General features: G+C 33.7%; 1 protein-coding gene across 10 annotated transcripts in view; it reads right to left on the bottom strand.

Annotated features, from left to right (window-relative positions):
- Positions 1-17,161, bottom strand: part of Dmd (dystrophin) — a 2,242,690-nt gene that overhangs the window by 1,428,490 nt on the left and 797,039 nt on the right. For all 10 annotated transcript variants that reach the window (XM_052732199.1, XM_052732319.1, XM_052732309.1 and 7 more), the window contains 2 exons: positions 15,217-15,367; positions 1,778-1,897 (listed from right to left, as the gene is read on the bottom strand). In XM_052732199.1, the coding sequence (XP_052588159.1) occupies positions 1,778-1,897; positions 15,217-15,367 (271 nt within the window). The remainder of the gene's footprint in view (positions 1-1,777; positions 1,898-15,216; positions 15,368-17,161) is intronic.

Raw genomic sequence — 17,161 nt, 5'->3', positions numbered from 1 at the left:
TGAAAAGGTATGGAAAAGGTTGAATATTGGATTTTTGCCTCCGAACAATTAGTCATTTTCACATCAGAAGTTTGGAGTTTTTTCAAATTCAGTATTTTATTCTGTCAGCCATATGTATGTGTGTAATACAAAATTGACCCTAACTTTCATGATATATTAGCATACACTATAACATAAAGGTTGTCAGATCTCAGCAATATTATTAGAATATAAGTAACTGACATAGGTTGAAATAAATAGTGATGCTTTGTGGAAAAAAAATATTCAATCTGTTAGAAAATTTTTACTCTTTTGTCACTTAATAACATGAAATGGCATTGTTGCAGAATGGCAGTCTAAAGCAGTAACTCAAGGACATGACATTTCACTGGAATGAAAAAAATAATTAACACAAGAGACAAGAATACAAAGATAGGAATTTAGAATCTGTGTTATAGGTCAGGTTGGAACTACTGTTAGGAACTACTTTAGGCTCATAAAGTCACTTCAACTTGTAATGGAGGGGATCCTTTGAGATATTAAACTTGTGGCCCCTATCTGTCACAAAGGAAGGACAGCTCTTTCTTGGGCCCAATGAACCTTATAAGCAGCAGACTAAGGAGATAGTTTAGTAAATAAAGTGCTTCTCATGCAACCAAGAGCACCAGGAGTTGATCCCCAGGCACCCATGTAAAAAGGAAGGAGCAGTGATGCATACCCATAATCCTAGTACCCAGAATTGGAAGATGGGGGAAGGAGGATCACTGGGATCTGCTGACCAGCCAGTCTGGCAAAATTGATTAGTTCAAGTTGAGAGAGAAACTCTATCTCAAAAACTTAGGTTGAGAGTGCTTGAGGAGGATACCCACTTTCCATCTCTGGCTCCATACGTATATGCACATACTTGGGCATGCACATATAAAACAGAACTTTGAAATATCCACATTATCATTTTTTCTGTTGTTTTTAAGATTTATTTTTCATTTGTGTGTATGTGTAGGTGCCTGAGTGTACTTCTGTGCACCATGTGTTGGCAGGAGACCCCTGAGGTAAGAATATGGGTCAGAGCCCTTTTATCTAGATACAGATAGTTGTGAGTTGCCATGTGGCTGCTGTTCTTTGCAAAAGCAACTGCACTAAACTCTGAGACTTCTCTCCATCCTTGTTTTTGGCCTGGAGTGGGCAGGTTCTCATTTAACCAAAGCTGATTATTGTCAAGCTGAGTCTAGCCTCAAACTCCCAATACTCATGACTCTACCATTGAAGTGCTAGAATTACAGGCATTTGCTACCATACTTCATACATTCCTTAAGCAAAAATACCTGAAATTAGGTTGTAAAGGAGGTTTGAATGGCTGAATATCTATTCTAACTTTTATCATTTAAAACACCGAATGTTTTCATGAGAACAAAAACTGAAAGATTAAAGGAATGAATACCAAAGGTACTCACATTTTCATAATTTAGTAAATTTCAAGTTAATTTTTGCCCACATTCAGATTGTAGGTTTGAAGCATACATAAACAGTATTGTTTACATAGTTCTCTAATGAATACAGTTTAAGTACAATACGAAATAATTAGATCTGAATTTGTGGATTTCCTCAAAGGCATGGAAAGTAGTGTGTGCACCATTTTAAGTTAATGAAACTGAGAATGCACAAATGGAGAATTATTTTAATTTGAATGATTAATATATTAATTTACCTACATTAAATGAATTACATTCTGAATTTTCTAAATACATTAATGGGAATTAAATGTTGAAAAGGACATAATTCAGTTAAAAACAAATCTGACCTTAAGTTGTTCTTCCAAAGCTGCCGTAGCATGATCGCCACTGGATTCATCAACCACTACCACCATGTGAGTTAGAGAGTTGACCCTGACTTGTTCCTGCTCTAGATCTTCTTGAAGTACCTGAAAGAAAATAATCCAAAAGTAAATATTAAAAACATCTCTTCCCAAGTGCATGTGAGTTCTTTTGCCCACACTCGGAGTCATGAAATTGCTCAGTAACCTAGACTGATTTCAAACCATTTCTGTTAGTTTACTCGGTAATTATATTCTCTATTTCATTTGAATGCCAAAGTATGATGGCAGATCCTACATTGTGAAGGCTACAGGTAGAGTGCACGTCTTCTCACACGCTCTCTACCTTTTCAAGGACTTTGTCTTTAATCATCTGTACTTCTAGCATCCTTGGTATTGTCTACTTTACTAAAATTTCCGATTACCATTGAAATAAAGTAATCATTTTTGACTTGAAAGTCTGAATTTTCTATTTAATATGTTAATATTCACTGGAAAATATTCTATTTTTAAAATGATCCTCTGTGCTTAGTTAATTTGACCTTCACTGCCCACTATCACATCAAAGTATTTCTTTCAAAGGTTGCCAAATCCAATATCCATTTTCGCAGTGTCTCATTTCACATTATTAAGTATCTTCTGTCTGAAGAGACATTTCCTTGCTAGTTTTCTCTAGTTCTACCATTTGCTTACTCATGTCTATCAGTATCTTACTGCATGTGTCAAGAAATAAAATTTTACAAGAATTTGGCAAAAACATCCCTACCTGGAGGGGCAGTCCCCCAAAACCTCAGTACAGTACACTATTGTGGGGATTTCATCTAATTGGTATTTAAATCTTCTAGATAACTAGTTTTCGTCTCAAAGTGTTTTGTTATATAACACATGAATGGAAAGATAGTTTGGAAATATTGTCTTTTAGTTTCTGGCAATCCTACTGCCTGTACATACAAAACTGTGATGCCTGGGACCTATCAGTCTCCTTCTTAGCTATTCAAATATTATGGAAATTGTCGGTGGATGAACCACAATTTCAAATGCGTGAATACTGAAATCCTAGGACTTTTATATTTTAAGCCTCAATATTTTAGATTACTCTAAGATAACTTCTTTATAATTCTAACTAGATTTTCATGCTACATTTTCAAGCGAAAGAATTTATGATAAAATGACTATGCTCCTATTTTGTGTGTGAAATGTATACTGCCCATCATGAATTTGACATCCTAGAGCTTGCACTGGTTAATAAAACGCTTTCTTCCAGGAGACTGAAAATAGAAACATTAACATTCAAAGTTGTCCTTGAAGGCGATGTCAAGTATCCCCCCCCCACCTCCTCTTTCTTTGAGTTATATAAGCTAAGACTTTCAGCTTGTCAGCCAGGAATTTTTAGAACAATTAAGACAATTATTAGTTTGCCAGAATATTATAAGCTGGCTTCTATAACTTTAGAAAACTATTTTCCTATATTTTCACATGAAGTTTTATATATATATAATCATATATTCAAAAGTAAAAGTGTACTAGGAAATAATACCAGACTGAACAACATTTTACACATAAATTATAGTCACTGCTTTAATATGTAAAGGAACATGTAGAAATCATTGTTTGATTCATGAAGTACTTCTACAGAGCAAATCTTTATAAAGTATATGTGATAAATGTACTATTGATTTTTCTAGTATTAAACTGATTTCTTATTGTGCATTTGTTATAAAATGAGATATTTGAGTTTTTTCCATTTTCATCAATGATATATATATATATCATTCTTTCAAAAAATATTAATACAAGGTATTATTGAAACTAATGATGATTTGATAACTTTAAACTGAAAGTATCACTTTGATCTGAATGACCAGAGGTATTTGTAGAAACATAGAAAGGGCTCTCTCTATTGGCTTACTGAGCACATAGCACTGGATTAGACTCCACATATGACTTAATCTTATGTCCAATAGCTTTTCTTCTCTTCTGTGACTTTTTAATATTATAACGTCTCTGGCTTAAATTGATAATGTTAAAGTTTTTCGAGCAAATTCAGTAGTTCCAAAACAGAAAACCTTGTAAAATTTCTTGTTTCGAGTTTTCAATACCCAAAATCATTAAGAATGATCATTGCAGTATTATTGCTTTCCAATATTATCAATAAAGAAAAGATTATAAAACACAATGTCTGGAGACTACTTTTGAAATTCATTTTTTGTATAAGTAGCAAAATGTCACACACAGATTGTATGTTTGCCGTCTTATCTTTGAAGGTAAAACAAAATGCTTGCCTGGCTTCCTGCTTGATATCATGTATTTTTAAGACTACCAAATATGGTTACAATATTTTAATTAAAATTTTAGTTAAATATTGACTTGTTAGGGAATTGAATTTCTCATAGTTATATTTATACAATAGAAGTTTGTTGCTGTGCTCATTAAGCCTGAAATATGAGCCAAGTTATTTCCAAATACAGATATGTCCCCAGAGTAACACATTGAAGTTTCACTATTCAAAACCTTCATCTTCAAGTCAAAATTCTGTCTTATGTAATTACAAAAGTGGTTTTCATTATCAAAAATGTACAATTTACATGTATATGTGCTGGCTATTTTATTATCCATCATTTTTATTAAAGTGATGCTTTTGTCACACTGGCCAGGTTAGTAATCTGTCATGCTCCTAATTAAATTTCTATACCATTATTAGATACAAATGTCAGTGATATTTGTTCTCTAATATCAAATAGCAATCTTTTCTTCCTTATGACAAGAGAAAAGGGCAACAGCGAAATACATTAAAAACTCTTAGATTTAACAAACTGAAGTTTTATCATACCTCTCTTTTTCTAAATAATGCTTTAATTAAAGGACTTTACCAAATTTTAACCTCTTAGTACTGGATCTCAATATTATAATTCAAATGTGATTTGCTTCTATAATTCCTTAAAATGTCACCAATAGTACAAACTTTTTTGTTCTCACCAGCCCAAGCAGCTTGGAAACACTCATTGGAAAAAGTAACTTCAGTGTTCAAGACCCATGCTACCTTGTTAGTTCTCAATTTGGATATGAGATAATGCTTAACTAATGAACACAAGGAAGTATGTAAGTACAGAAAAGTTTTAGACTTGCACTTAGATGTAAAGATCAGCCCATATAGAAAGATAAATATTGTAGAAACTAAAACAAGGTGGGATGCCTTGTTTTTCAAGAATTTTGTACTGATTCCTTTGGTCGAAGTACAGATTCAATGTACCTGGATTCCGAACTGCTGTGCTTACCTTTGTGCACACTCTCTTTCAATCCTCCTACTGCATTCATTAGAATATTGACAGCATTCCCAGAAGGTTGACACAAATAGAAACACACATCCCCAGTGAAAAACAACATATATAATGCTTTCTGTATAAATTCTAAGAATAGCAGCTTCTTTCTCCCAAATAACTTTTAAGATATGGTTAACTATAAATACTACATTTAAAAAAGTTTACAGCATCCTATCTACCAAACATACTACTTGCAAAGATCTTACAAACACAGATAACTTCTAGGAACAGGGATTAGTTGCCCATCTAGGAAAGCAATGTTTAATTTAAAAACCACATAACAAAATGCCCGTGATGTTTATGATTAATTAACTAATTCAAAATTCTGGACACATATTGGCTTAAAATTTAAATCACAACATCTTATGCTTTCACTGAAAATGATGGAGAAATGGGCCATTTATTTTTGTTCTTTTTTTTTCTAGCCACTGCTAATTCCCTGTTTTCATAAACTCTACATTGTACTAGCTTCTATATCCCTAGATACCCTGAGTGAAATGAACTGGTAATGATTTCCAATTTTATTTTCAGTCAAATATTCACTTTGCTAAGCCTGGCTGCCTAAAGTATTGTCCATCTCCCTGTGTGGATCTATTTAGGGCACATAAACTGTTGTACATTCACTGAATATTTTAAATAAGCTTCCCTAGCAGGTTCTTCTAGAAAAGCCTGTATTTTGGTCTTCAATTCTTTACATAGGAGTTGATACTTTTATATCAAAGTCCATTATTTTTACCTTTTGGCTACAAGGGAGTGTTTTTGTGTCTGTCAAGCCTTGGAACTACCAAGTGGGAGAAGACTTCTAAAAAGACAACTTCAACAAGCGAATTTGAGAGGACATTGAAACACTGATTTTCATCACCTAAAAGTGAGTTCCATTATTAAGAAAAACTGTCTTAATAACAGATACTATACTTATATATAAAAAATTCATATTGTCAGTGATTGACAACACAGTATGGGGAACATTAACCAAAATCTATCAGAGATTTGGTATCAGAAGGCAGAGTTGCTAGCTTTGATCCCTGTATCTCTTGCTAAATTAAGCTTCAAAATTCTAACTAGTGCAAAAGGATATTTAGCTATCTAGCATGGCTCTGAGACAGCCTAAGGTACAATTGATTAGCATTTTGCCCAATGCAACATGAACTATATAAATATTACCAGCCAATTACCTCTGAAACCTCATAATTAGGCATATTCAGAAGAAAGCTGTTAAACCAAGCCACAAAAACCCAGTAGTGACCTGACTACTCTCCCTCATCTAGTCCACTGTGCCTTTCATTGTCTAATAAATGTGCTTCTAGCAATTCCTAAAGTGCCAGTCTGACATTACGGCAAAGTTTAGGGTCTGAAAAAAAACTTATAATTGATCTAAAATACTTAAACATTTAAAATATTTCTTTTTAGTATTTGTATGTATATGTTCCTTGGTGTAAGGGTAGGGACATTTGGGTGTGTGTGCACACATGTGCATTGGTGTGAGTAGAGATGAATGTGTGTGTGTCAGGTACAGACAGGGACCAAAAGAGCATGTAGATGATCCCCTGGAGGCAGAGTTCTAGGAATCTGTGAGTCACTTGACTTATGTGCTGAGATATGAACTCTTGTCTTAGTGTAGTAGACAGCAAAGAACTCTTCTCTGCTTATCCATACCCCATTCCCCTAAAACCCTCATTAAATTTGCATATTATTTATACAAGATTAACAGAGATTCATAATTGGTTAAGGAGTAACGTATAAGTAACTATGTGTGCTCAGCTGTGGATGAGTCATCTCTTTCTACCACCCATCATCCAAGGCCCAGGGAACATCTTGCAAAGATGTGGGAGTACAGAAAGAATGTAACCGCCAGCAGGTGGGAAGAAGAGTTATGAAATACTGACATGGCACATATGCTGCACACAGCAACTCACAGATACTATGGTTACTTGCACAAGACCAGTCAAAATTTCAGTACAGATAGAGGAAGTGCCCTTGAGGTCGAAACTTTGATTGAGGAGCTACTGACAATTAATGGCTGCTGAGGAAGACAGAGTCACTTTTCTTTGGGATTGTGGCCACTGGTAGGTCGAACGTATCCCAACTGATGGCCCTACACACATAGGAATGTCGTATGGACAGCACTAATTAAACTCAAAGGATTATCAATAAGAAAAACAGAGAAAGAGACATGAAGTTGAGAAGGAGATGTGGTGGTGGGAACACTAGAGGGGAGTTGGAAGGAGGTAGTAATTGATTAATATGATCAGAGAGCATCATATAAATGTTTGCAAATTTTGATAAATGAATACAAATATAATTTAAAGTAAAACAGCAGTTTTAATTTGACAGATCTAAGGATTTTTTGCTGAAAAAATCAGCAAGAGACATGTCATAAGATAAAAATCATACTCACTGAATGGAAGACCTTAATTTTCTTGCCATTACCTCTCTCCCTATAATCAATTAATGTATGCATCCATGTATAGCATAAAATGCCACCATTAATCTCAGTTAAATCAATCTATTTCTTTTTCCCCTTCTCAGATAGTAATGCAATTAACATAATGAGCCTATTTCCCCCTTTGCTGTAGCTTTACTTGTCCCTTTAGGTCTAATTTACAGAAAAAGCTACAGTATGAATATAAATATACTACTGCCTTAAAATTTTTGATTCTGAGCATCCCAGGAACAGTTATCACTAGTGTACTTTTCCATCATGGTTCACTCTAAGTTTGGAGGCCTCTATATATTTAATCTCTGTCATTTACATCTAAAAATTAACAATACTATTAGAGCACTGCTAAGTTTCTGGGATACTTTTCTTCATGGTCTCTAAACTATAGGTTCGCAGATGGAATCATGATTTAATGAAGCTCCAAAATAGAGGGCAAGTTTCTTTGTTTGAATGCAAGAAAGATGAAGGTTAAAAACAGGGGTCTTCATAAATGTGACACTCAGAAACATATTTAAAGCATAGGCAGGGAGAGCTCTTTACTTTATGAATTCAAACAGCCTAGATAATACTGCAAGATAAAAAGAAAATTGGAAATTACCAGTTGCTGGAGATGTTACTTTGTGCAATCTCTTAGTAAAGATTTATTTGTATGTCAAAATCTCCCTAACACAAGTTTAGTACTGGAGTGAAATGAGATAATACTTTAGAATCAGCCAGCACAGTGTTTAGTGGTACTAGAAGGAGTAAAGAAATGTGTATTTTAGTATGGAATATGTGCATGTAATTATCCTATTAATAAGCCGAATGCATAGGAATAGCCCATCTGAGTACAATTACTTATTCCTGTTATTCTTGTTAATCATAGTTCATACCTTTTGGTTATTAGATGTTGTCAGTGTGCTTAAATTATAGAGCACACCATTAAAATATCATTCAATAATTGTGCAATCCTTAGTATAAAGAACTTATGTCTTCAGTTGTTAGGAGAGCATCAGCTACAACACCTAAGAACATGCAGATCATTATTATTGTTACAATAATCATGGACATTATCTAGAATACAGCTGTATTTGCAATCTACCACTTAAAATGGTAGTAGAAAACCTAGTCTTTTAAACTAGATTTAAGAAATTATAACAGTATTATAAACATACACTTATGTAGAATTCATGAAAGTGACACCATTTCTTTTACTTTAAATAATATGTATTTATATGAAGATAATATTACTGTGAAAATGATTCTACAGTAAATATAAATGAAGGTGTTTGCATAAGGAAATCAAACTGGTATGGGGACAAAGAAGAAAACCTACAAGAAACATGATATAGATCCATGTAAGTCATTTTATAGAAATATTTCTTATCATTAAGAGTTGTTTTTTTGTAGATACACATAATTTTATTGTTTATTCCAGTTGTGAAATTACTTTACCCCTGTCAGAAAGGTAGCAATGTTGAGGACAGTTTATGTAATGAAACATTGAAAATTATTAAAACATGTGTTCTGATAAAACATTCCCTAAACAATTATTTCTTAAGTACTCTGCTAGACATTGTGAAAACACAGATGAGCTTTGATTCTTTGGTTATAGTATGCTATTTTTGTCCTGAGTGTATTGTTTATCTTTACTTACATAGGCATCAAACTTTCATTAAGCACTTACAAGGGCAAAGGCTAGGAATTCGAGTGGGGCTTCACAGCAGTAAGAATGGATAATTTTAATCATCCTTAGGTTGGGAGAGAGCTTGCTAAGCATGAAAAGCAGTATTTGATTTTAAGGCATTCTCAAGGCTTATCTAACTTACTCATCCTCTTCCCAAATACTGCATCTCTTTTTATTGCCTACTTTCTTAGTTCCAACTCCGGTCTTCCAATTGCCTAGTCTCAAAAGCTGTTATTTAAAGCTCTTTTCTCATTCTCTAATTCTAGGCCTGTTGGCTCAGCTGTTAAGCTCCAAAATGTTTCTTACACCCGTTCATAATTTTTTCAGGCTGTGCATACTTGCTGGAATAGTCTTCTAAGATGTCATTTTGCCTCCCACTTTCCTGTGATATCATTTCTCTTACTAGACATATTGTACACAAAATTAAGTTTTTTTTTCTAAATTTCTATTCATTTTACTTTAATTTCAGAGCTAGGGTGGCTCCTTATGACCCATAGAAAAACTGAACCTGTCTGGGTCTCCTGTATAATACCCCCCCACACTGAAACTGAAATCTTCTAGCTCTAGTGATGTAGAACTTTAATGCAAGATCCAGACCAAATGCACTTTGTCCTTTCTAACTTCATTTCCTTTATTCCAACAGATCATCAACTTCAACTCTTATGCCATTTGCTTAATCTGCCTCATGTATGGTTCCTTGTTTTTTGTCTCTATCTGGATACTGGACTGTGAGATGCTTGAGAAGGATTTCAGAGACAGTTGGTCTTTGTATTCCTTACTGCACCCAGAAGCTTTAATGAGTGTTTGCTCAGAGCTACTGGGATGCAGTGGGATGAAATGAAAGGTCAGTTCCTTTGGCAGGATTACACCAAAACTTCTCTGTTACATGAACGTCCAGATCATTTTAAAGGTCATCAGATGAGAACATTTCACATTCTTGGCAACTGAAATGTTTGAAATTAACTTCAAGGAAATAACAGGTGACTGACCTTCTAGTGGGTTATTTGGTTGTATTAATTAGCATTTAACATGGAACATCCACTGGAGTCTGAACATAGTTCACATTACATTTATAGCTTCATATTTTAATGACTTGTGAGGACATTGTTGATACTGTCATTGAGACAATGTTCAAAAATCTAGGTCTGAAAAGATTTGGAAACCTAGCTGAGTAACCAAAACTCCATGTCAGTCTGACTACCATGGAACACAATTTTATCACGATGCTTTTTCCTTTTGATGGGAATTCCCTCCAAATATTAAGTTCCTTTCCAATTAATGAAATCTCCAAACCACAGAAGGCACTTCCTCCTCAATAGTATGCCTACTAATTTAAGATAATTTCCTTATTAGCATAACTAAAACACTCCATCTCTCAGACAGAGATTATCAGTCAGAATGATTTCGGACATGTTTCAGTGTATTAAGTCCTCAAAGTAACCCCCTAAATGCCCTCTTCAAAGGAACAGCTTGGAAGATTCAATGGAAAGGGGTTTGATTTTGGTTTTTTTTTTTTTTGTTTTACTTTAAAAAAATATTGCAACCAATTGAAATATTCACAGTTATCCAGAATTAACCATTTGGCTGAATTTAATAGTAACAACCAATATACTTTCATTTGCTAATTGGCAGTTTCACTGAAATGTCTTATCTTTATGGCATTTCCCCATGATGGAGCTTCCAATATACCTTATAGTGAAGTAGTGCTGGAATGAACATATCAAAGGGTGCTCTCACAAATTTTGCATGTGTGTCTATAACATTCATAGTTCACTTACAAGATTTCCAAATATATATGGTTTTTCGAGACAGGGTTTCCCTGTGTAGTTTTGGTGCTTGTCCTGGATCTCACTCTGTAGACTAGGCTGGCCTCTAACTCACAGAGATCTGCCTGTCTCTTGCCTCCCGAGTGCTGGGACTAAAGGCATGCACCACCATCACCTGGCTGATTTTGCAAATATTTTTATCTTGCTTTTTAGTTAAGGAATATACGCCCTCTGATCAGATCAGAACAACCACCACAACAACAAGAACATAGAGATATTTCAAGTATTTGGGGCTGTTGACCAACAGTAAAATACTCTAAATATTATCTATGGTAGGCAATGTGGCAATGCAAAAAGAGGGAAGTTAATGATTCACTTTGCTGTCAAAAGGAATTTTTTTTCATTTTCTTTGATTAATAGATTTTGGGAAAATAAATCTATAAAATGAATCAATTATTATTTCAATTATCCATTTATTTGAATTAATTTACCTAAAAATACAGAACATAGAAGCTTAACACAAATTGTTTCTTTTTGCACTTTAAATTTAAAATACCTTTTGTCTTTCCAGTGTTTTAAGTCTATAAACACAAATCTTTCCAAGGTGCATATAAATGGATAAAACTAAGAATTGGCTTTACCCTGAGCCACTAAGCTTATTTTTTTCTATTTTCATTATGAATTACACATGAATATATCTGAGATATAGCATGTTCTATAATAAACTTGCATATAATCATTTTGCTTCAAATTATTTTCATAAAGCAATTACATATTCATTAGAAATGGCATGTTTTTCCAATAATGGACAATCAATTCATAGTTTATGACAATATTAGTCAAATATCTTACATTCCATTCACTTTCGTTCTTCAAAAAAAGCATAAACCATTCCAGATAATTATCAGAAAACGTCTTGGATGGTATGTGCAACCTCAATAAAAAATCTGTTCAGAGTATGAATTTCAGGCCTTTGATTAGGTAAACTAGACCCATAATAACACCAACAGGCTTCCCATGATATTTGGAGCCTCCTTTTCCTGTTTTTTGTTTTGTTTTGTTTTTGTTTTTTTTGTTTGTTTTCACACTCAAGCATTCAGTATCAGAATTTTCCTTTTGATGTTACATCCTATAGAACTTATCCTTCAGTGTTGTACAATATTGTTTTAAGATGTGTTACATTTGTTTATGCTGTGGGAGATTTGTTTAATGATGCAAAGATGTGTTATATTCTTTTATGTTGCATTTGTTTAATTCTGTGAAGCTATGTTACTTTGCCCGTATAAAACACATGAGGGTCTAATAAAGAGCTGAACAGCCATTAGCAAGGCAGGAGAAAGAATAGGCAGGGCTGGCAGGCAGAGAGAATAAATAGAAGGAGGAGAAGAAGAAAGAGAAAAAGAACAAGGAGAGGAGGATGCTAGGGGCCAGCCACACAGCCACACAGCCAGCCATGGAGTAAAAGTGAAAGTAAGATATACAGAAGTAAGAAAAGCTAAGGCTGGGCATTTATAACTAAAATAAGCCATGTGTGATTATTTGAGAGCGAGGTGGTGCCCACCCCCTCTGAAAGAGCAAAAACAACCAACAACACTTCAGTTACTTGAAAAATATTTAGATTTCAAAACTGTTGAACATGGGAAAGTTCTAACTGGAAATAATACCAGAAACATCATTTATTTCCAAAGAAAATATATGAGAACTGCAATAGATTCAATGGATTCTGAAAAAAACATAAATTTAGTTAATGATAGAACTTCGCTGCCTAAGACAAGATGTTTATGTTAGCTCCTCTCTCAAAAGAGCAGATCCTTATCAAAAGATAATAGACTGGGGGCCAAAAAGTTCATTTGGTAGCTGATGTCATGATATGCTAGGAATGAGTGAGAATGCAAAGCATTATATTCTGCTTGAGAATCTGATATTTGGTACTGGGTAATACCTTAGACTAGTTCTTTCATAGGACAAGGGATCTTAGGTAGAATGTATCAGTGTTTTGGTAGCACTAAGTTTCCATTCTGTTCAGCATCACTGGCTGAGATGCTTCTAGGGACAGCTAATTCTGTCAGATGAAATGAAGCTGTTTTTGAATACATACTATCTACACATAATTTTCAGCATAGATCCAGGGGAAAGGGCTAGATAAAGGGTCCATCGGAAGAATACATGTCTCCACAGTGGAAGTAGCATAGTTAGAAATTTAACAGTTAAGCTAACATTTGTATCACATGTTCAATTAATTTATTTATGACAAGTTTAGTCATGGGATCATGTGACAATTGTAACACTATTGATAGTTCATTTTCTCCTGGTGATAGAGGATGGGAATTATCATAATCCTTAAATATTTGGTCATAAACCACAATGGAGGTGCTGGAGAGATGGGTTAGTGGTTATAAGCACATATGGCTATTGCAGAGGACTTCAGTTCCAATACCAGGACCCATTGCAGAAGGCTCAGAACTGCCTATAACTTCAATTCTAAAGAGATATGACACTTATGGACTACACTAAAAAAAACTAATAAAAGTAAATTTTTAACAGCAATAGCCATTGAACTACTGAAAGAGAGGTAACAACAGCAAGGATCAGGTCCACTTGTTAGTCAAAATGGGAGTTTATTCTACAAGAAAATAAACATTTTGGATCATAGAAAGAAAAGCATCTTTTAACTTCATAGAACTGTGATGCTTGGTCTTAGAAACTAAGAATGAAGTTGGGCACAATAAATATAATAGGAGGTATGAGTAAAGAGAACAGATAAGCCCTTTCCATTTAATAGACACAAGCAATAGAGATCCTGGGAGTAGCAGAAAAGTTGTTCAGACACTTCAGAGATTGCTGAGGGATTAGATATATTTACTGTTCTTGTAGATGACTGTGTGCAATTCTGAGAATCCATGTGTGGTGGCTCTCCTATAATTCCAGTTTCAGAGGATCTGACACCATCGTTTGGCCTCTGTGCACCTGCACTCACATGTACGTACTCCTACACAGACAGACAGACAGAAACACACACACACACTCACACACACACACACACACACCCCAACCAAATAAAATCAGTCTTTATAAATAGAGTGCCCAAAAGATGTAATTTCCAATAAAAATAATTAGAGATATACTATTAAAAATATTAGTTGCTGATCTAAAACTTGAGTTTACCTAGGTTTCTTATATTTCTATTTTCTATTTGCCATGGCTCTGGCCTTGGACTATTTTCAAATCTCCTGGCTGTATTTCTGCACTCCTGGAGCAGGAAAGTTCCTACTATAACCACAAAACTCATAATAAGTTTTAACATTGATTAGTCCATGTTGGAATGAACTACACTTGAATTCTGAAACAAATATGTGTTGATACACAAAAATCATAGGAATTCAAGCACAGTAAGGGTAAACCAACAAAAACAACAAAAGATTTCCACCAACCAGAAACTGTAAGTCTAAATGTATAAGTAATTTGGACAAAGACTCTTACAGTTTAAAAAATATTGTATTTTATGTAAAACAATGTTATTGATATTTATTTTTTAACAAAGTTTGCTCTGTTTTAAGTAATTATGAACTGAAGGTAAACATATACAAAATGCATCCTTAGACATAATGTTTTAGTGTATATTTTGGGTAATCCTTGAAGAAGCTGTCTCACAGGAAAATACAATTTTAGTATTTAACACAGTAGGCATTATTCTCTTCAAGAAATAAGTGTGAATATTTTCCAAAATAAAAATTCCTGATTACATTGTATTTGACAAAGAATATATGCTTTACTCTGTTTTGTGCTTTAATAACAAAAATCATTGAGATAGGATTATTTATAAAGAAAAATAATATTATCTGAGATGTAGAAGATTGGAAGCCAAATTCAAGGTGTCATCTCTTAGACTCTTCTTGCTTGATTCTCATATGGATGGTGAAAAGATATCCGAATAGTGCATGACACATCTTTTTATAAAGGACTTAATATTACTTATGTGGGAAGAATTTATAGAGGTTAATCAAATCTTAAAATATCACTACTTTAAATTATCACATTGGCAACACCTTCTTCTTAGAGGGGAACAGAGTCAAAACAGTACAATAATGAATGAAACGTTACAGGTCAATTTGAATTATTGACTCTAAGCTTCCTGTCCCATCTAAAAATGTCACATGTGTTCATATTTATATGTAATATACATACACACAAATGGTTTTCTAGTCTAGAAAGCAAATAGCAGAATGTCTACAAACCTTCTGTTGTTGTATTTGGCATTTTAGGTCTTCAAGCTCGGGTCCCAAGGGCTCCCCTTCCATTTTCTTTGTTCTCTCTTCTGTTTTTGTCAGCCATTCATCTAGCTCTTTTAAGTTCTGATTCTGGAGATCCATTAGAACTTTGTGTAGACTAAAAACAATAAAAATTAATAACTATTATGACCCCTACTAAAGCAGTTTATTTTTCATAAACACACAATTGCATGAAAACAGACATAACTGATGACCCATCCAATTTTTTCTGGCAATTTTTGATATTAAAAACTATAGGAGGAAAACTTCTGAAGGTATTATTTCTCTGGCCCCACTACAGCTATTTTGTTCACACACACACACACACACACACACACACACACACACACACACACACATATATATAAAATATATCATGCTTTCTAAAAAAATTCACATAGCTAATTAAATGCTAACACACTAAATCAAACAAACTGGGCTAGCAATGTAGTTCAATGGGTAAAGGCACTTGCCCTGCAAACCTGGTGGCCCTTGTTCAATCTGCATAATCCACTGAAAGTTTGAAGGAGATAATCAACTCAATAAGGCTGTTCTCTAACCTCAGAACACATGCTGTCATATACATACCCACCTCCACATGCATGCTTATGCACACATACACACACACACATTCATGCATGAGTACATCCACACAAACATACACTAATAATAATATTAATAAATAATTAATAACAATAAATAACATTTTAAAGTAAAGTAGAAACTCTCTAAAAAATAAATTAATGCACATTGTGTTAATGATGTTTTATATGCCTATGATTTAATAGTAAATATCAGGAACCATTTTCTTTTTTTAATTTCTGGGATAATATAAACATATACATCATACATATTTATAAGGTAGCATGTGGTACTTCAACATATATGTAAATTGCATAATGTCTAAATATGGTTGAACATTCTTATCTCTTCATATATTTTTATGTGTTAAATGGCAAAACTTTCAAATTCCTTTATTCTAGAACTTTTAAATATATAGTATATTGCTGTAATCTGTAGTCACATGTGTATACAGTAGCACACCAGAAATTATTTCTCGTATCTAACTATAACTTAGTACCCACTGATCAACTCTACCCTGTCATTCTAATAAAATTTTGGTCATGTTTTCAATCAAGATATTTAATTTGAATTTTTATTTTTTTCAATCAATATAATGTGACAGAATTAATAACAAACCAGTTCTAAGTTTAGACTGGAAGAGACTGAAAGCTTTTTGTCGTGGATTTCCACTTCCCAAGAGGCCAGGCTAAAAGATTAAACCATTACATATCATGTAAAAAATGACACTAACGGGGAGAATGCTATCAGAAACTTGAAGTTCCAGCAGAATATAGAATATATCATTGGATAGAGAATCTGTAGATTTGTGAAATTATCAGTTATTTTGAAGCACTAAATTTTTTAGTATTTTGTTATGCCTAAATAAACAAATTAGTGTTTTCCTTCAAAGACACATGAAATATTAGCCTGAGTTATAGTCCAAAGGCATAGGTTCACTGCCTACACATCACCCTACAAACAAGGTCTTAGACATTTTCGCTTCCATCTCCAGTTTGAGGGACATGAGTTCATATCTTGATCATAACTAGAAAACCATATGGTGAAAATGAAAATACATCTTGACACAATTTTATCCCTTAATTCATCAAAAATTACAACTCAAATATAAGTATTTAAGATAAATGTCCTCTACAAAACCTATGTTTAAAGTAGTTATGGAAACAATAATATGCTGAACAGTAACTTGAGTTTGTGATTTAGTAAGTATTTTGATTTAATGGGGTCTTTACCAGAAATTTTTATTTATAAACCCAAAATATACATATCACTTGGTTTTGAAAATGATTTAGTTTACATAATCTGTTTACCTGTAGCATTTCAGAGGTGT

This window comes from Peromyscus californicus, unplaced genomic scaffold, assembly GCF_007827085.1.
Source record: "Peromyscus californicus insignis strain IS unplaced genomic scaffold, ASM782708v3 Scaffold_10__1_contigs__length_136768540, whole genome shotgun sequence".
NCBI classification, from domain to species: Eukaryota; Metazoa; Chordata; class Mammalia; order Rodentia; family Cricetidae; genus Peromyscus; species Peromyscus californicus.
The sequence above is the reverse complement of the archived record's forward strand: the minus strand, read 5'-3'. Positions and strand labels throughout refer to the sequence as shown.